This window comes from Rhinopithecus bieti, unplaced genomic scaffold (genome assembly GCF_001698545.2).
Source record: "Rhinopithecus bieti isolate Rb0 unplaced genomic scaffold, ASM169854v2 scaffold_7438, whole genome shotgun sequence".
Lineage (NCBI taxonomy): Eukaryota > Metazoa > Chordata > Mammalia > Primates > Cercopithecidae > Rhinopithecus > Rhinopithecus bieti.
The window spans coordinates 205027-226548 of record NW_016805589.1 but is presented as its reverse complement, the minus strand read 5'-3'; the positions used below and the strand labels follow the sequence as shown (position 1 = coordinate 226548).

The window sequence follows — 21522 nt, the reverse complement described above, 5'->3', positions numbered from 1 at the left end:
TAAAGTTAAGTAAAAACCTTGGAGTGCTGAACTTGAATTAGATTAGTATAAACATGTGATGTATTTTATCTTTTAAAAAATGGACATCCCTTAGCTCAGTAACTGAAAATACCTAGAAACACCAACTGACCCAGCAGCAATAAGCACACCTATTGTTGAGATTACATCTCTAAGTATCATCTTTCATGAAAAATGAGTGAAAGCTCTTTGAAAAATGGCTGATTCTGGGAAAGGAAATGTACAAGATAATCTGAACATCTTGTAATACCAGAAATCAAGGAAGCATTCAAAAGACTACTAAGACTTAGGTGGAAAGGACTCAGGGTGTTATCACTGGGGAAAAGTGGATGACGAGCACATGGGATCTCTCTGTACTAGTTTTGCAACTTTATGTGAATCTATAATTATTCCAAAATAAAACGTTTAAAACAAGATACACAAACACACTTAAAAAGACTCAGGAGCAAAGTTGAACAGTTCCCAACTTGGCAAAGTTAGCATAATTTGATCATTAAAAAGATAAGAATTGCCATGGATTGAGCCATATCAAATATGTTTAAGTCAATGAGTTTATAATGACACCTAAGAAAGGCCTTGGTCTTTTTTGTAAGATGGTCAGGAATCAATTCATTATTTTGAATACTGCTAAACAAAGGGAAAGAATCAAACATTTATCCTGCCTTTCCTATGTGAACTGTGCTTCAGGGTAATCAAATAGTTGAAGACCCATTACAGAAATGTTACAATTAATAAAAAAAGAAGAAATGATAGTAGAATTAGAATGGTGGTTCTCAAAGTGTGGTCTATGGACCCTTTCGGTGTCCACGAGGTGAAAATATTTTTCATAATAATGTTAAAACATTATTTGTATTTTTCACTATATTTACACTTGCATTGATAATGCAAAAGCATTGGTGGGTAAAGCTGGGCACCATAGAAGGAGTCAAGGCAGTGGCTCCACACTGTACTAGTGGTTATTACATTCATAATTGGACATTTACAGTAAGAAAAATACCAGTAAGAGGCCGGGCGCGGTGGCTCAAGCCTGTAATCCCAGCACTTTGGGAGGCCGAGACGGGCGGATCACGAGGTCAGGAGATCGAGACCATCCTGGCTGACACGGTGAAACCTCGTCTCTACTAAAAAAAATACAAAAACTAGGCAGGCGAGGTGGCGGGCGCCTGTAGTCCCAGCTACTCGGGAGGCTGAGGCAGGAGTATGGCGTAAATCCGGGTGGCGGAGCTTCCAGTGAGCTGAGATCCGGCCACTGCACTCCAGCCCGGGCGACAGAGCGAGACTCCGCTCAACAAAAAAAAAAAAAAAGAAAGAAAAAAAAAAGAAAAATACCAGTAAGAATGCCCTTAGTGAAGCACTGACTATTATTAATTTTGATAAATCTCCACAATTAAGTACAAATCTTTTAATATTTTGTATGAGGAAATAGAAATGAAAAGTATGTTTAAAGTTCTGTTGTACACTGAAGTATAAACATATAAGGAAGGAAATTAATAAAATATGAAAATTAATAAAATAGAAAGCAAATACACAAGAAAGAGAACCCAAACACCAAAGTTAGCCTTGTAAAGACTAACATCATTAATAAACTACTTCCAAGTCTAGTCAAGAAAAATGAGAGGTGACACTAACATCCGGATTGAAAAGGGAAACATCACTACAGATCCTGCAGATGTGAAAAAAAGCCACAACAGGACATTATAAACAACTTTATGCCAAAATATTCAAAAGTACAGATAAAACTAGCATATATCTGAAAAAATGAAATGTACAGGAATGAAATAAGAGCAATAAAAATACAAAGAAATTTGATCTCAATTAAAATTTTAGGTACAGAGAGCTTCACTGGTGAATTCTACCAAATATTTAAAAACGCTATTATCACCAATCTCAGCAAACGTGTCCAAGGAATAGAAAAAAAATGTAAGAGAGAGAGAGCGACAGAGATAGAGACAAGATTTCCAACTTGATTAACAGGGCCAGCCTAACCTTGATACCAAACACTAACAAGAAAAGAAAAAGACAAATCAACCTAAAAATCCACTATTAAGACCTCTTAATTGGTTGTTTTTATTTTATATGAACATTATTTTGAGTTTAAACAAAACAGCTAGTCTTTGCTTAACAATTCTAAAGAATAACCATCATGTGTTTGAATTCAGAGTACATTTTGAAGGTATGTCATTAGCGTGCCCCCATGAACACAGAATATCTGTAGATGGTAACCAGATGGCTCTAGGAACAGCCAAGGAATTTGGGATGGGTTAGAAATAAAGTGTTTATCTTTCTCTACAGCACAGGAGAATATGAGATTGCATATTTATTTCTAGATTCCAAAACAAGTTCCAAATGAATATATAATAACCTTTGTGTTTATAGTCCTTTCTTTTTCATAAATGCAGTATAAGAGACATGTAATTTATTTATATCCTGAACCATTATCTTACTCCATCATTAAAACTGGGAACAAAATGAGTGGCTAGCTACCTTTATTATTTAGCTTTGCTTCTTAAGAACAACCCTTACCAACAAATTCCTTACTTCCCATAATACTTTAGTCAGGATCCTGGACTGTAATCCACATTCACTTGAAGTTCTGCCAAATGTTAATATTTCTGATATTCGTATGACACGCATTTGAGCATTGTAAAAACCTTTCAGCAATTTAGTCCACCTTCATTCCAACCTAGCTAAGTGAATTTAGTTGTTGAAATATTATTGTTTCCCTCAACTGAAAATACTGAAGACAACAAAAGTCAATAGGTCACTAACGTTATGAGACACATTGTCAATACTTTCCCACTTATATGTTTCCAAGGTATTGTTTTTCCCTTATGTCCACTCAAATTATGTTCTTTTTCTTTCCTTTTTACTGGTTTGAGGGTCTGCATTATACAAAATTATTATGTTGTCTACATGAGTTTTTAAATTTGAATATATTTCATATGTCATGCAAACATGCAAACTTCCTTAGTTTCATCATTCTAAAGTTTTGGGGCTTTTTTTTTTGGTTTTTTGTTTTTTGTTTTTTTTTTTGTTTTTGTTTTTGTTTTGAGACGGAGTCTCGCTCTGCCGCCCAGGCTGGAGGTGCAGTGGTGTGATCTCGGCTCACTGCAAGCTCCACCTCCCGGGTTCACGCCATTCTCCTGGCTCAGCCTCCCGAGTAGCTGGGACTACAGGCGCCCGGCTAATGTTTTGTACTTTTTTTTTTTTTTTTTTTTAGTAGAGACAGTGTTTCACCTTCTTAGCCAGGATGGTCTCTATCTCCTGACCTCGTGATCTGCCTGCCTCGGCCTCCCAAAGTGCTGGGATTACAGGCGTGAGCCACCGCGCCCGGCCTCATCATTCTAAAGTTTTTAAAAGTGTGGTTATCAGCTTCAAAGTCAAAATAGATACACAAAACATCTAATTACCCTATGGGAGAGTCTACTTGTGGAATGTATGTTAAATAAAGCACCTTGAATGCCATAAACATTCTACTACTGTTAACAAATGACATTGCAAAGAGGAGATGCCCTATTTCCTATATACCCTGGCAAAAAAGAAGATGCTTTAATTCCAGGTGAACAATACACCAATATAACATTGGTATGTTCAAACTATGCATAATTTTCATGTGGAAATTTAATAAGGCCAGCTGTACGGTAAGTATTTCATGCATTTTTGCTACAATAATATATTTATACCTTTAAAAATTATCAATGCAATCAGTTTTTAATAAGTAGAAATTTATATTTCGGAGGTACCATCTTAGATACCATTCTAAAAAATTTAAATTGCCATCAAGAATGTTAACAGAAAAAGATGGAGATGAGGTACACAATGTCTAGTTGTTATACAGTCAGTGGATCAATTTTGTTTATATCTTAAATATCATCAATTGGAAATATAGAGATAAAATATAGATATAAAACACCATGTTTTCCTGAATTTCTTAAACTGATCATTTTACATAGTATTACAAGCTATGTTAATATATACTGTAAACTTACTGTAAACTAAAATGAAAGAACTTAGAATTTGAACAAAATATAAACACCTATGCATCAACATGATTCTATAAGTCTCAGACACACATTATAATCATTGTTAAATGTCATGCTTTTCAAATGATTTGAAATAAAATGAAAGCAATATTTTATTTCTAGAATTCTATTGTTATTAAGGCATTCAGGATACTATGACAAGAATTCTTTTCTAAAGAATTAAGATCAGATCAATAGGTAATTGAACAGGAAGAAGTAAATAACAAATGCCTTTGTGAATTACAAATACCCCATATTTATAGAAGTTATTTTATTCATGTTTTTATGAATCATACTTCATTTATTTAGAAGGAAATATCCAGCCCACAACAATTATTAGCAGACCAATGAGCTACCTAAAAAGCAAAATATCAACAATGATGGAAAAAGATTGTTCAACTGAATGAATGGGATGGTACAATATTCCTGCACATATGAACAGTATATCTCTATTATTTTGTTAATCATATAAGTTTAAAAATTTGGTTTGAAAGTTTTTTTTCCTCTGTTATTTCCTACACTTTTCCTTTTAAATCGCTAATTTTCCTTCTAACTTCTAGATTAATCGGCCTTCCTATTGCTTACTTATATTTCCTTTCTAGTCTAGTGAAAATGTGTTTCTAAAAAAAATTCCTCACTCCCAAACTTTATAGCCATTACTGGTATTCTTATCTCTTTTTGTTACAGAAAGCAATGAAATAAAAGAAATAGTGAAATTTCTTGGTAGAAAAAATGTTCACATATTAAGTGCTCTGATACCTGAAATATTAGCATTGTTGCGCACCAATTTTCTTCCCTAAAATTAACTGAGATTCTATCAAATAGTATCCACTGCAAATTTCACAATGTAATGATGAGCACACCTATTAATTCCTTTGTCATCTATAGAACTGGACTCATACTTAGTCCCAGACACAGCATTGAAGTTTGTTTTTTTTTTTTTTGAGACGGAGTCTCGCTCTGTCACCCAGGCTGGAGTGCTGTGGCCGGATCTCAGCTCACTGCAAGCTCCGCCTCCCAGGTTCACGCCATTCTCCTGTCTCAGCCTCCCAGGTAGCTGGGACTACAGGCGCCGCCATGTCGCCTGGCTAGTTTTTTGTAGTTTTTTTTTAGTAGAGACGGGGTTTCACCGTGTTAGCCAGGATGGTCTCGATCTCCTGACCTCGTGATCCACCCGTCTCAGCCTCCCAAAGTGCTGGGATTACAGGCTTGAGCCACCGCGCCCGGCCTGAAGTTTTTCATCCTAGCTCTAGAACCAGAAAATTCCTCTGTTATGTTATTAGTGTATGTCATGAGGAAGAAAATAATCATTGAAACAGTACATTTGAAAGTGACCTTTAAGCTATTAACCACATATACACATCTAAAGTAGAAAAGTAAGTTAAAGTTTTTCCCTCTGTGTTGAACAGTGTTACCATCCAATACATATACACACATATTTATTCATTCAGTCAGCATTTACTAAGCATATCTTATATGCTGGATTCTATTATATCGTGAAAGTATTAAGGATGGAAAATTTTAACATATGTAAATTTATTTTATTTGCAGCTGCCATCATTACTTGAGGAAAAAAAACTTACAAACCACTTTTCCCCTTATTGCCTAGAATAGTAAAACAAGGAATGCTTCATTTTCCTCCCTTAATTTCTACACACCTCCTTCTTTTGCATCTAGGATTTCTATGAGAAGTCAAAAAGTAATAATGTAGAATTGCTTCAGAATGTTATCCTAACTGCACTCAAGAAGTTTGAGGGCCAGCTGCAGTGGCTCATGCCTATAACCCCAGCACTTTGGGAGGCCTAGGTGGGAGGATCACTTGAGGCTAGGAGTTTAAGACCAGCCTAGGCAGCATAGTGAGACCCCTGTCTCAAAATAAAAAAAGTTTTGAAATGCCAAGGGCCACTAACAGATAAATTGAAGTATTTGAATCACTTAACTTTTATTAGATACATTACTCTCAAATATGATATTTACTTATTTGTTAAGTGTATTTGTCCTCTAAAATAAATTAAATCCAAGTTGAATGGACTTTGGATGGTAAGTGCACCTTTGAACACATAAATATTTCTGACATAAAAATTACTTATCTTTCCTCTTTGTAAAATATTATCAATAGAAACACAAAACAAAAGGTTGTCAAGTCCTATATCCAACAATATGATCTCCTATCAGTATAAATAGATGTTATGAGACAGGCTTACAATTTCTGTGTACTTACAAAACCCTGCTATGGAGCTATTAGCTATGTTTTAGGGTGCATTCCCAAAGAAGACACCTTCACCAAAATGGTATTCATGAAAAGTACAGGCTAGAGAATACACTGTTTTTTATTAAATGATGTATCATATTAAAGATCCAACTAAATCTGTGATCTCTATCACAAAGCCTTCTCTGACTTCTTCCTCCCCCTCAGATGTTCTCTTATGTTCCCTGTCTCCCTTCTTTTAACCCCCATTATAATTTATTTTTATATCTTTTGTGGTTGTCATCTTTTAATAATGCATTGCAATAGTTTAAGTAAATGTCTCACCTTCTATATTATATTCATATTAAGCAGACTCTTACATATTTTTCATTCTTCAGTTTAAATATTAGAATGCCTTACATATCTGTTGCTTATAAAATATTTTGGTACTTTATTTTTAATTTTAGACCTTCATGCCATATTACTTTTATTGTTCTTAAATAGGTTTTAATTTTTACCCTTGTTTCTCAAAATAAACTATAAGTCCCTTGAGGCCTAGGACAATCTTCTAATACTTCTATACTTTCAGATTTCTTGGCACAGGAAGTGCTAAGAAGGAGTGTTTAATTCAATTGATGAAATGTTGTGAAAGGCTTGTCTAACAAATATTTCAGAACACAGCTAGCAGCCATCTCCTGGTCAAAGGAATCAAATTCCATAAAATTTGCTTACCATGGCATTGACATTAGCGTGATCCCCTTTCCTATTCCGAATCTGAATACAGGATATTGGCAAATTCAGTCCTACCCCAGTGGCAAGATTTCGCAGGTCGGCAGCATTGTACTCCCCACGCAACAGCAAACTGTTATTATCAGAACCAAGTCCCAGAGAGGCCCGATAGAGATAAGTCTGAGAAAGTCTCTCAACTGTAGTGACATCTACGGTGGCTGATGTCATGCAAGGATTTGAAACCATCTTCCTTCCATACCTCAGATCCTCTGTAGAGCGACAGCAGCTCTGAGGGCAACAACCTGGGCTCTGGTGCAACTTGGTACACACCAAGAAAAGTAAGCACCCCAGAAATAAAAAGGAAATACAAGCCAAGGCAATTACTAAATACAAGTTCTGGGCAGAAAGCTGCCCTCCTGGTTCCCAGACATCTTCAAAGTCTGGAAGTAACTGAGGAACAGAGTTGCTCAACAGCACACCCAGAGTGACAGAGGAGGAAAGTGGTGGGTCTCCATGGTCCCGAACCACTACCACCACGCTCTGCTTAACTGCATCAGTGGGAAGAACTAAACGAGCAGTACGGAGCTCACCTATATTGGCTGAAATTCTAAAAAGACTAGAGTCAGACGCCCGGGAGATGTGGTAGGAAAGCCAGGCATTAGAACCACTGTCTGCATCCTCTGCTACTACTTTTGTGACCAAGTGTCCAGTCCTGGCAGAGCGGGGCACAATTTCCACAGGGACAGAACCATTTCTGGGCAAGGGAAACAAGATAACTGGATAATTATCATTCCTATCTACCACAAACAAGTTTATAGTCACTGTTGCACTTCGGGGAGGAATGCCACCATCCCGGCCTTCTACTTGGAAGTGAAACCCCCTGAGCTGCTCAAAGTCAAAGGAAGTTTTGGCAGTGATAGCCCCACTGGATAATTCTACTGCCACCAAGCTAGAGGCTGGTGGCCCTTCAGAGATAACATCCAACAGCTCATAAGAGACAAGGCCATTCTTCCCCAGGTCGGGGTCCTGGGCAAACACTTGGCCTAGAGAGGCCCCAGGGCCATTGTTTTCAGCAACGAAAAGTTCCTGCTGTGGTTGAGGAAAGCTTGGTGTATTGTCATTCACATCAGCAACTGACACAGTGATTGTCCTTCGGGTGCTAAGTGGGGGTGAGCCACTATCTGAGGCCGTGATCAGGACTTGGTATTCACTGATCTGTTCCCGGTCCAGGGGCCCATCAATCAGCAGGCTGTAGTAGTTGTCAAAGGAAGCCGTCAGCTGAAAAGGGCCTCCACTAGACATGCCACAAATGACCCTACCATTAGAACCAAGGTCTTCATCCTTTACACTAAAGAGAGCAATCACTGTGCCAGGAGCAGCGTCCTCCGGTACTGGGTTCGAAAGAGTCATGAAGTCTAGTTCGGGGGCATGATCGTTCACGTCAGTCACCTCCACCAGCAGTTTAGCGGTGCTAGCTAAACCAAAGACACCTTCGTCCCTTGCTTCAATGTATGCCTCCAAGAGCGTTTCCGGCGGACCTAGTGAAGCAGCTACTTGCACCTCTCCACTTTTAGGGTGCACATGAAAGCGGTGTCGCAACTCTGCTTGCGTGCTATTGCTTAGGGAGTATCGGACTTCCCCATTGGACCCTTCATCTGGATCCAAGGCTTGAACTCGGAATAACACAGTCCCATTGGGTGCAGTCTCTGGAACCTTGGTGCGGTATACGGAGCGCTCAAATACAGGCGCGTTGTCATTTGTGTCCACCACAACGATGGTGACTTGTGCGTCTCCTGAGCGGGCAGGTAGCCCGCTGTCCCGAGCTGTAAGCACCAGCAGGTGGGTGGCGCGCTGTTCGCGATCCAGTGCTTTCTCCAACACCAGCTCCGGGTATTCGCTGCCGTCAACCCGCGATCCCATGTCCAGGCGAAAGTGCTGACTGGGGCTTAGGCTGTAGCTTAGTATCCCATTGCTTCCCTCGTCGTCATCTTGGGCATTCGGGAGAGTAAAGCGGGCTCCGGGCGTCAGGAACTCGGGGATGTACAGCTGCACGTCGCCGGCAGGAAAGAGAGGTGAGTTGTCATTGGTGTCCAGGACGTGAACCCGAATCTTGTGCAGCTCCAGCGGGTCCTCGAGCACCAGGTCGTAGGTCAAGACGCAGGCAGCTTTGCCCCTGCACAGCCGCTCGCGGTCCGCCGGTTCTCTGACCACCAAGTTGCCGCTGGCTATGTCCACCCTGAAGTAGAGCTCGCGGTGGCTGGAAAGGAAGCGAAAGTTCCGCGAGGGCAGAGCGGCCGCTGGCAGCCTCAAGTCCGCGGCGACATTGCCTACAGCTACGCCCCGCTCCGTCTCCTCTGGCACTGAGTACTCGAGCTGTCCCGCGGCAGCGCCGCAGGAAACCCACAAACATAGAACTGCCACCCCCCAGCCCACCATCCTCCCTCTGGGCGTCCACGTTCCACCAACACGCTATACCAACAGTGACCCAGGACCATGCTCCGGACTCCTGGAGAGCACGAGCCGCGGGGAAGAGCACGCTCCTGCCGGCCGTCACTGCTGCGGGCTAGATACCCAGCGACCGCCGACGTTGCCGTTCCCGAACGCCGGCATTGCCCGGGCTGGCCAGCTGGGAGCCGGGCTTGCTAGGCTGGAGGCTGGGTAGCCGTCTGGGAAAGCGGAGCCGGCCGAGTGTTGAGGAGCGCAGCGCCGCCTAGGGGTGCAGAGACGAGGCTGCCGGCCCAGGCGCGAGAGGTGCGGTCTCCAGTAGCAGCGGGCTGGGGTCTCGCCCACAGCGCTGGCCGCGGGCGCAGGGCGGAGCCTGGGAGACGCCCCGAGACACAAACTCGTCTCTGCTTAAACGGTGTTTTCTAGGACAACGCCCTGAGGCTGCCTGGATCTTAACCTCCACAACTTCTGCCTGCAGACTGCTGGTAACTGAGGCTGAGCCCCGCTGGGCTCCTCCTGCCACCCTTTGGGAGCCGCCCGTCGTATCTGGACGCTCTGATCCCTGCGCACCTCTCCAGCGGAGAGGGCGGGACTCCGCGTGGAGCTGCCGGGCGGAGGCGGCGAGAGGCGGGACCGTGAACGTGAGCGACCACACCTTTTAGGCTTAAGGAAACAGGAGCCCCCCAAAACAAGTGCTGCGGGGCTTTCTGCATTGGATCCTGCTGCGGAGCTTTCCGCGCTGGGTCCTGCTGCGGGTTGAAGTCTGTCCTGCACCCTCTTGTATCCTAGGAGCCGCCAAGAGTGCAATAGAGACGACAAGGAGGGGAAGAAGGTTGGGGAATAGTGTCCGCATCAAACTGCCTCCGGACTCTGGTTTTTCGAGGCAGCGGAGTCAGCGAGCTCAAGGCTGCTTTGCGTGATAGCAGTTTCTCTTTCTCCAAGAGGCTCTATTTGGGAGTGCTTTGCAAACGGCCCTTGACGATCTGGGTGAAAGAGGAGGTTATAAACCAGTCAATACCAATAACTAGAAACTCAAAGACTTGACGACCCGTCCCCAAAGAGGGCGCGAGAAGAAGGGGAGGGAAAAGTACTAAGATACTCATCAGAGTTTGACCAGGAAACTACTCTGTACACTTTCTTTCTGTAAATATTTAGAAAACACCATGAGGCGGGATAAGAATAGGCTAGATACCCATCCTTTCTCCAGTCTCGCTTTTTTTTTTTCTTATTATTATACTTTAAGTTCTAGGGTACATGTGCACAACGTACAGGTTTGTTACATATATATACGTGTGCCATGTTGGTGTGCTGCACCCATTAACTCGTCACTTACATTAGGTATTTCTCCTCGCTTTTAATTTGGTCTTCTGCATGGATATTGGGACAGTGATAAGTTCTGTGAGAAACATCTCCGAGCCAAAACTGATACACCCAAATTCTGCCTAACATCCTACAGCCAGTTCCTTTCCCTAAGAAGGAGGCAAGCCAAAAGGAGACTCACTGACTATTGACTCTTAAGCACTAAATTCCTCATTCAAATCCTTCTCTTAATACAGTTACAATATGTTCAAAGCCCCAATAATGAAAAATTTGGAAGGCAAAACCTGAACACAGATCAATAATTAAAGTTTCCAGGACATATTTTCTGGTAGAAACCTGCCTAAAAGTATCGGTAATTATTGAAGCTGGGTGATGTAATTGGGGTCAATTACACAATTCTCTCAACTTTTGTGTATGTTTCAAATTTTTTCCCTCCCTCCCTCCCTCCCTCCCTCTTTCCTTCCTTCCTTCCTTCTTTCCTTCCTTCCTTCTTTCCTTCCTTCCTTCCTTCTTTCCTTCCTTCCTCCCTCCCTCCCTCCCTCCCGTCCCTCGCCTCCGCGCTCAGCCCTCGGCCTTCCCTTCCCTCCCCTTTCCTTACTGTCCTTTCCTTCCCTTCCTTCCTTCTCGTCCGAGAATGGGAGTATGTTTCTTGATTGTCCAGTCTGTGTCCAACTTCTGAAGCTTCGAAGCGATTCCTCTCCATCTCAGGCTCAGCCCTATAAGTGCTAGATTTAACAGTGCACATGAGGCGCAATGCATTTCAATCTTCTGCGATGTTTTTTTTAACTTTTTTTTTTTTTTTTTTTTTTTTTTTGGAGAGTCAACTGGTGTCTCTGACTCACTGAATTCTCAGTGACTGGAGTTGCAGTGTGTTCGCGATCTTCTTTTGAGGCTCCCTGCAACCTCCAACCCTCTGCCTCAGTGGCATAGCTGATTCTCTTGCCTCAGCCTACTGGCGCAATTCATTTGTAGTGCTAGGACTATAGGCACGTATTCACCACAGCTTAGGCTAATTTTGTGTTTTTATTAGAGACGGGGGTTTCACCATGTGCTCAAGCTGGTCTCCAACTCCTGACCTCAAAGTGATCCGCCCGGCCTTGCCCTCCCAAAGTGTTGGGATTACTGGAGCGAGCCCCGCACTCACCCTCTCTTAGAACATCAGCCTGCATATTTCTATAATATGTTCAAAAATACTTTATTTTTAAATTGCTGATTAAAATGGTGGGAGAGGGGTAAGCTCTGGTATTCTCTGTTTTAAACATTAAGAGTGGGATTGATACTCCAGTGTTCTACTAAAACCAGTTACCTCCCTGAACACACAAACCCATTCCTTATCCTCTTCCAGGGAACTAGAAATGGCACCACTGTGATATAGGCAAGTAAGTAGTAAATACCCCCTGGCTACGTTTACCTTTTTGAATTAAGAAATTCAAAAAAATCATTGACACCAAAGTCTCAGATAAAATTATAAGGAGGAACGATGTCAGCTATTAAAGGTAGAGTCCAAAAGTACAGACCTCATTAGATCTCACCAGATCAAACAGCCCATAAAATTGAACCTATTCTTCCCAAATTTCAAAATCAAAACTAATTTTCTGCTTCGTTGCCAGAGATTAAGATTTACCATTTCTTCATTTTAAATTAAATGCTGCTAAGCAAGCTAACTGCTTTGGAATGAAAATTTATTCTTTCTGCCTTAAACAAATGAAATACAACTGTAAAGATGTACCCAACTTTTAGGCCCCTTACTTTTAGGTCTGCAGCCAAGCCTCCAATTATACCAGGTTTAGAAATTCTGAGCAGCATCTAGAGGGATAGTATGTGTGGATATACATTAGGGCATGAGGAAAAAGGAAAAATGCATACAGAGAACAGCATGGGAAATCTTCACAGAAACTCCTCCTTCACACGCTTCTCAGATTTTGCCTTCCCTTTTCCATTTCTCTATTTAAACTGCCACTGACGTCTATTTTCAGAAGATTTCATTTGTGGAAAGAATGAAGAAAGCATCCACCCAGTAGGATTTGTCCCACTATACGCCTCCTTAACTTTTGGCATAACATTACATTCTTATTCAAGTAAACTGGGATTTGTGAGAAAGCAACATTTAAGAGAGAAGGATATTCCAAAGATAAGGGAGGCTAAAGATTTTTGCCTTTTGGATAAGATGACCAGATAAACATTAAAATTATGAATTAACAAAACTTCTCTTTAGCAGGACCTTTCATTGCTGATATTTCATTTTGTCCTTTTTTTGAGGCAGAATCTCACTTCATCGTCCAGGCTGGAGTGCAGTGGTGTGAAGATGGCTCACTGCAGCCCCTACTTCTCTGGGCTCAGGTGATCCTCCCACCACAGCTTCTCAAGTAGCCAGGATTACAGGCACACACCGCCACATCCAACTAATTTTTAAAAATATTTTGTAAAGACAGGGTCCCACTATGTTGCCCAGACTGATCTTGAACACCTAGGCCAAGCACCCCCATGCCCAGCTAATTTTTTTTTACTTTTTGTAGAGATAAGGTCTCAGTATGTTGCCCAGCTGGTTTCAAACTCCTGGGCTCAAATGATCCTTTCACCTTAGCCTCCCAAATTGCTGCAGTAGATGTGAGATACTGCACCTGATCAAAAATTTATCTATTAATTTTTTTTTATATTTCACCTTCAAAATGTGACCCTACAAACTTAAAATCATACTCCCATTGGTCAAATAAGTGCTGACATGAGGAGACCTAGCTCTTTTATTCTAAATACTACACATGTAGTAATAGAGTCCAAAACTGCAGTCCAACAGCCATTCTTATAGCCCACCTGTTATCCTTGATATGCCATTGGCTAAAGACAAACTAGACTTCCACTGCTGGAAGTAAAAGTCTGAAGTTTATTTGTATCTCAAAATTTTTTCTTGAATGATGTCTTTGGATTTTTTTCCCCTTATCTATGTATTTGGTCTCTTTGAAGATATATACTAGTAGTATGTTGTTTCTCCTTTTTCTGTATTCCAAAGCTATAGCTTTCCCTCCAATTCTTTTAAATTCTTTATTCTTTTCCACTTTTTTTTCTCAAACTTGTCACCTGTTTCTTTTTGTTCTTGACTGTATGGAAGCAGAGGCTGTTCACTTTTTTACTGCTTGCAGTATAGCCATATTTACTGTTTGATGGAATGGCTTATGTGTGCCATAGTTTTAATATATCTTCAACTGATGAAAACTGGCGGCTGCAGGGCAACTTGTCATCCCAACTTTTCTCCTTACCTTGCCACATCCTTAGGTTCAATCTTGAAATAATGGTGCATCTGCTCACTATCAGATTTAGTCCTGCCTTCTCTCCTATTTTGTGTTGACAAATAGGATTATGAGAGAGTCCTGCCTTTAGCCTCTGTACCTAGATCTTTTTGTTCCAAAACTAGGAGTCATTGGTTTTGCATCTCAGTGAGAATCACTACTCTAGAAAACACCAATCTACCAGCCCTTTCCAAGATCTCCAGTGAAAGGCATCCTCTCCTAGCATTTTCATATCTTGGTCCAATCTTCATGGCACTTAGTAGCTTATCTTCATGTACATCGTGGTTGAGGTTCAGATGTTTTACAGAGTTTCATCAAAGATGTGACTTTATTTTTTTGTCTGCTGTACTTTTTGTTGTTTTTGATGAGTTTCATGGAGGATAAGAGACATTTAAATATGAATTTTCTTTTATCTATATTTCGTAGAAATACCACTTTTTGCTTAGTGGGATTTCTACACTTTGAAGGTATGTGGGAAAGTTACAATCTTTATACTTATTTTTTAAACTAATCATTTTATTGAACTCTTTTTTAGGTCTATATTGGTTCTCTGGGATTTTACAAGTGTAAAATTATATTGACTGTAAGTTTTATCATGTAACATGTATTTATCCTCCTTTCTAAAATCTTATATATATACTGTATATATACACGGATATCTATAAATATATATATGTATAGATATTCACATATATATAGTATCTTGTGTTATCTAGAACATCCAAGTCAGTACTGAATAGTAGCCAAGAAGTGTCCTGTTATGCTTATAATTTTTATGGGAGTAATTCTTGTGCTTACTGTTTAAAATTGAGGTGGCCAGTGTTTGATGATAACTGTCAAATTTTTATTAAAGTCCCTTAAAATAGCTACCATAGTGATGATCTGATGATATGTTTCTTACTACCTTTGAAACCATAATATAGTATGAGCTCTCCTATAACATAGTAGAGTTTTTTTACAGAATGTTGTATCAGCATATTTTTATTTCAGGTTAGGCACTATCTAATAACCTAATCTCAGGTAGAGTGGTTTGGTAGTGGTGGCAGGCCTCCCTTTTCAGACACTGTTGAGGAAAATTTTTATCTGCAGCACAGAGGAAAATCTAGTGTGAAGGTTTATCAAAACGTAGAAATACGAAACTTGAATGTAGGCAAATATATTATGTGATTGGACCAGACAGATTAGCTCTTAATACAATGACATTCAACAAATTTGAGGTTTTTTCAAGTAAGTATAAAAGTCTAGGACTTTTTGATCTGTGGCTTAATATCATTTAGCAAAATTATATTTTTGCTTTATAGTTGTCTATCTATTGTGAAAAAAATGTGCTTTATGTCTGTCAAAAAAAATGCATTAGCTGGGTGTAGTGGTGTGCATCTATTGTCCTAGCTACTTAGGAAACTGAGGCAGGAAGAGTCCCTTGAGCCCAGGAGTTCAAGGTTAGAGTGAGCTATGATTGCCCCACTGCACCCCAGCCTAGACGACATAGCAAGACCCTAATTCTGAAAAAATAAACAAATACAATATTGTACTCTAGTACTACACGTGTAGTGTTTAGAATGAAAGGGCTAGATCACCTACTCTTGGAACTGATTTGATGAACCAAAGTATGACTTTAAGTTCTAAGGGCCACACTTTTTTTTTTTTTGAAACACAGTCGCACTCTGTCACCAGGCTGGAGTGCAGTGGTATGATCTCAGCTCCCTGCAACCTCCACCTCCCAGGTTTAAGCAATTCTCCTGCCTCAGCCTCCTGAGTAGCTGGGACTACAGGCGCACACCACCACACCCAGCTAATTTTTGCATTTTTAGTAGAGACGGGGTTTCACTGTGTTGGCCAGGATGGTCTCGATCTCTTGACCTTGTGATCTGTTCGTCTCGGCCTCCCAAAGTGCTGGGATTACAGGCGTGAGTCACCACACCTGGCCTAAGGGCCACACTTTGAAGGTGAAATAGAAAACTGAGTCTAACTAATTGCATAAAACAATATGTAAAAGGATTGTTGGACCAAAAACATATAGAAATGTAACACATTTGTCAATTACAGTATAAAAGAGGTGCATGGGAGAACAGCTGTATCTGATAAAAAAAAAATGACACCAGGTGGTAGTATGAATCCACAAGAATAAATGAATAGAACTAGCAATGACAAATAAGAAATGCTATCAGTGTTTAATTTCTCCTTTTTTCTCTTAGTGCCTCTAAAAAATACAAGATTACATAAAGTAATAATTATTATAGTGATGTATTGTTGGTTATATAATACCTATAAATGTGCATTGGTTTTCTGTGGCTGCTGTGACAAATTACTATACACTGGGCTGCTTAAGACAGTTTCTCTCCTAGATTTGGACAGGAGAAATCAAAACTCAAGATGTTGGCAGGGTTGCACTCCCTTCAGAGGCTCTACGGAGAATCTGTTTCTTGCCCTTTCCACGTTTTGGTGGCTGTTGACATCACTCCAGTCTCTGCCTCCATCTTCGCGTGGCCTTTTCCTCTGTGTCTGTTTTCTCATCTTCTATCTCTTATTTAAAAAACAAAACAAACTTTTCATTGGAATTAGTGCCCACCTGAATATTTTAGGGTAATTTCATCCCCAAATCTTTAATATAATTATGTCTTCAAAGGCTCATTTCCAAATGAGGTCACAAGTTTCAAAGGTTAGTATGCGGACATGTATTTTTGAGGCCCACAGTCCATCCAATCCACCACAAGATGTAATATGTGTAACAATAATACAAAAGGCAGAAGAGGAATAAAGCTATCTAGAAGTAACATATTTATATCTCACTAGAATTAAGTTAATATAAATCTGAAGCAGATACCAATAAGCTAAAATATATATGGTAAACTCTGGAGAAACTACTGTGAAAATAACTCAAAAGATACAGTTTAAAATTTAGTTTAAAAATTACCATGTTACATTCTAAAATATTCACTTAATAAAAGAAATCAGTAAATGAAAAGTATAGGAAAAAAGAGAATTAAAACATATAGAAAAAGAGTAAAATAACAAACATAAATCCAAATATATCAATAGCAACATCATGTGAATAGATTAAAGAACCCAATCAAAAGGCAGAATTGTCAGACTAGAGTTTTTAAGAAAACAAGATCCAACTATGCGTTGTCTGCAGGAAACACTTTTAGATTCAAAGATACAAACAGATTGAAAGTAAAAGAATGGGAAAACATACATTGTGCAAACAGCAACCACAAGATAGCTGGAGCAACTACACTAATATCAGACAAAACAGACTACAAGACTAAAAATTTTACTAGAAATCAAGAAGGACATTTTATAATGACAAAAGGGCCAATTAGGAAGATATAGCAACTAAAAACATATTTGCACCTAGTAACAGAGTCCCGAAACACATGAAGCAAAAACTGGCAGAAATGAAGGGAGAAATAGACAATTCAATAGTCATAATTGAAGACTTTAATATTCCACTTCCAAAAATGGATAACAGCTAGGCAGAAGATCACCAGGAAATGAAAGATGTGAGCAACACTAAAAACCAACTAACCTAAAGGATATCTGTCTTAGTCTGTTCAGGATATTATACCAAAATACCAAAATACCAAAATACCATATGCTGTGTAGTTAATAAACAAGAGAGATTTATTTTTCACAGTTCTAGAGGCTTGGAAGTTCATGATTCAGGTATCAGCAGATTTAGTGTCTGGGGAGGGGCCACTTTCTGGTTCATGGATGTCACATTCTTGCTGTGTCCTCACATGGTGAAAGAGACAAGGCACCTCTCTGGGGCCTCTTTTATAAGGATGTCAATCCCATTCATTGGGGTTCTGCTCTCATGACTTCATTATGTTTGAAAGGTCTCACCTCCTCATACCATCACTGTGAGAATTAGGTTTCAATATATGAATTTGGGGAACATGAACATTCATATCATAGCAACATCTATAAAACATTCAACCAACAACAGCATAATATACATTCTTCTCAAATACACATGGAACATTATCTAAAACAATCATCAATAAGTTTAAAAGGATTGATACCACCCAAAGCCCTTCCCTTGAGACTTGGAATAAGACAAGGATGCCCACTCTCACCACTCCTATTCAATATACTACTGGAAGTCCTAGCCAGAGAAATCAGGCTAGAGAAAGAAATAAAAGGCATCCAAATAGGAAGAGAGGAAGTCAACCTATCTGTCTTAGCAGACAATATAATTTTATACCTAGAAAACCCTATATTCTCTGCCAAAAAGCTCCTAGATCTGACAAAACCTCCAGCAAAGTTTCAGGATACAAAATCAATGTACAAAAGTCAGCATTTCTATACACCAACAACATTCAAGCTGAGGGCCAAATCAAGAACACAATCCCATTTACAACAGACATACACAAAACTAAAATATCTAGGAATATGGCTAATCAAGGATGTGAAAGATCTCTACAAAAAGAATTATAAAATACTGCTGAAAGAAATCAGAGATGATACAAACAAATGGAAAAACCTTCCATGCTCATGGGTAGGAAACAGCATTGTTAAGATAACTATACTGTCCAAAGCAATTCACAGATTCAATGATATTCCTATCAAACTACCAACACTATTTTTCACAGAATTAGAAAAACAAACTATCCTAACATTCATATGGAATCAAAAAGAGAGCCCAAATAGTCAAAGTAATCCTAAGCAAAAAGAACAAAAAGGACATCACCCTACCCAACTTCAACTATACTACAAGCCTACAGTAATCAAAACAACATGGTACTAATACAAAAACAGACACATAGACCAATGGGACAAGTTAGAGAACCCAGAAATAAAGCTGCACACCTACAATTATCTGATCTTCAATAAAAACAAGCAATGGAGAAAGGACTTCCTGCTCAATAAGTATTGCTGGGATAACTAGCTATCCATATGCAGAAGATCGAAACTGAACCCCTTCCTTTCAGCATGAACAAAAGTCAGCTTGAGATGGATTAAAGAGTTAAATGTAAAAGCCAAAACTATAAAAACCATAGAATAAAACCTAGAAAATATCATTCTGGGCATAGGCCCTGGCAAAGATTTCATGACAAAGATGCCAAAAGCACTTGCAGCAAAAACAAAAATTGGCAAATGGGGCCTAATTAAACTAAAGAGCTTCTGACATCAGACTATCAAGGTAGAGCAAGATAGTGGAATAGAAGCCTACACCATCTCCCCCCGACACATGAACACCAAATTGTAACAACTATCTGCACACAGAAAAGTGTCATTATAAGAACCAAACATCAGGTGAGCAATCGTAATACCTGGATTTAACAACGTATCACTAAAAGAGGCATTGAAGAGGGTTGGAGAGACACTCTGGAATCACCATCATCACCCCTCGCATATCCCTCAGCAGCAGCTGAGCAATGTGGAGAGTCTGCGCACTTGGAGGAGGTAAAGCACAGCAACTGGGGAACTTTACATTAAACTCAGTGCTGTCATAGCAGGGAGCATCGCCATGCTGGACTCAGCCAGCAGCTGCACGTGAAGGGAGCTTTCGGAACAGACCTAGCCAGAGGCAAATCACTTATCCCAGTAGTGAGAACTTGAGTTTCTCAGGAAGCCTCAACACTATGGGCTTAAGTGTTCTGGGGTTCTAGGTAAACTTGAAAGACAGTCTAGGACACAAGGATTGCAATTCCTAGGTAACTCCTAGTGCTGGACTGGGCTCAGAACCAGAGGGATAGGGTGGCATACGACCTAGGAAGTCATCGGCTGGGGCAGCTAAGGGAGTGCTTGTGCCACCTCTCCCCTAATCCCAGGCAGTGAAGCTTGCAGCAACAAAAGTGACTCCTTCCTTCTGCTTAAGGACAGGAGAGCAAAGAGTAAAGAGGACTTTGTCTTGCATCTTGGATACCAGCTCAGCCACAGTAGGACAGGGCATTGAGCAGAGTCATGAGGCACCCATTCCAGGCCTTAGCTCACAGATGATATTTCTAGACACACACTGGACAAATAGAAAACCCATTGCCTTGGTGGGAAGGACCCAGTCCTGGCAAGATTAATCACCTGCTGACTAAAGAGCCCTTGGGCACCAAATAACCAGCAGTGATATCCAGGTATTACGCTGTGGGCCTTAGGTTCTGAGATATGTTGACTTCAGGTGTGATCCAGCACATTCCTAGTTGTGGTGGCTACAGTGGAAGACTCCTTCTGTTTGACAGAAACAGAAGAAAAAGTAAAGGGGACTTTGTCTTGCACCTTTGGTACCAGTTTGGCCACAGTGGAGTAGAGCAACAAGCATGCTCTTGGGGTCCCCAAGTCCAGGCTTTGGCTCCTGGACAGCATATTTGGATCTTCCCCAGGACAGAGGGGTGCCCACTTCCTTGAAGAGTCCCAGGCCTGGCAGCATTTACCACAACATAACTGAACAGCTGTTAAGCTTTAAGTGAACATCAGCAGTGGCCAGGTAGAATCCCTGTGGACCAGTGGTAGTACTGGCCACAGGGAGAGGCATCTCTGCCTGTGGAAAGGGGAGGGAAGAATGGGAAGGACTTTGTCTTGTGTTTTGAGTGCTGGCTTAGCCATAGTTAAATAAAACATCAGGCAAATTTCTAAGTATTTTGACTCCAATCCTGGCTCCCAGGTAGCATCTCTGGGCCTGTCCAGCGCCTGGGGGAACTTGCTACCCTAAAGGGAAGGATGCAAACTTGGCTGGCATCACCCCCTGCTGATCTTAGAGACCTAGGGCCTTGAGTGAACATAGGTGATAGTCAGGTAGTGGTTACAGTGGGCCTTGGACAAGACCTAGTGCTGTGCTGGCTACAGGTCTGACCCAGGACAATCCAAGGTGGGGGCCACAGGAGTGCTTGCATCACCATACCCCTAGTTCAAGGTGGCCCAGCACCTTAAGAGAGAGAGAGAAAGAAAGAAACTGTTTGACAGAAGGCAAAAGAACAAGTGTTTTTGCCTGGCAATCCAGATAATCATTCTGGATCTTATTCAACACCTCCAAGATGGTACCTCTACGAGTCTGCAAAAACCACAGCATTATTGGGATTGAGGCCCAAGCTCCTTCAAATAAAAACCTTCTGGAAAACCTTCTCAACGACAGGGACAAACAAGCCCAGACTGCAAAGACTACAAGAAATACCTAGCTCTTCAATGCCCAGACATTTACTGGTAAGAATAAGCATACAGAAAAACACAAAATATTATAACAGTGTAATTGTAGTATGTAAACTTATTTTTTTTTTTTTTTTTTTTTTTTTTTTTTTTTGAGACGGAGTCTCGCTCTGCCACCCAGGCTGGAGTGCAATGGCCGGATATCAGCTCACTGCAAGCCCCGCCTCCTGGGTTCACGCCATTCTCCTGCCTCAGCCTCCCAAGTAGCTGGGACTACAGGCGCCCGCCACCTCGCCCGGCTAGTTTTTTGTATTTTTTAGTAGAGACGGGGTTTCACCATGTTAGCCAGGATGGTCTCGATCTCCTGACCTCGTGATCCGCCCGTCTCAGCCTCCCAAAGTGCTGGGATTACAGGCTTGAGCCACTGCACCCGGCC

At 40.8% G+C, this 21522-nt stretch overlaps 3 protein-coding genes across 3 annotated transcripts in view; all 3 read right to left on the bottom strand.

The window, feature by feature from the left end:
* Positions 1-21522, bottom strand: part of LOC108530157 (uncharacterized) — a 234641-nt gene that overhangs the window by 77777 nt on the left and 135342 nt on the right.
* The window catches only part of LOC108530149 (protocadherin alpha-10-like), a 127404-nt gene that overhangs the window by 46005 nt on the left and 59877 nt on the right, over positions 1-21522 (bottom strand).
* Positions 6780-9563, bottom strand: PCDHAC1 (protocadherin alpha subfamily C, 1). Its single transcript, XM_017872864.1, has one exon. The coding sequence runs from the start codon at positions 9391-9393 to the stop codon at positions 6937-6939; it is 2457 nt and encodes an 818-aa protein (XP_017728353.1). The 5' UTR covers positions 9394-9563; the 3' UTR covers positions 6780-6936.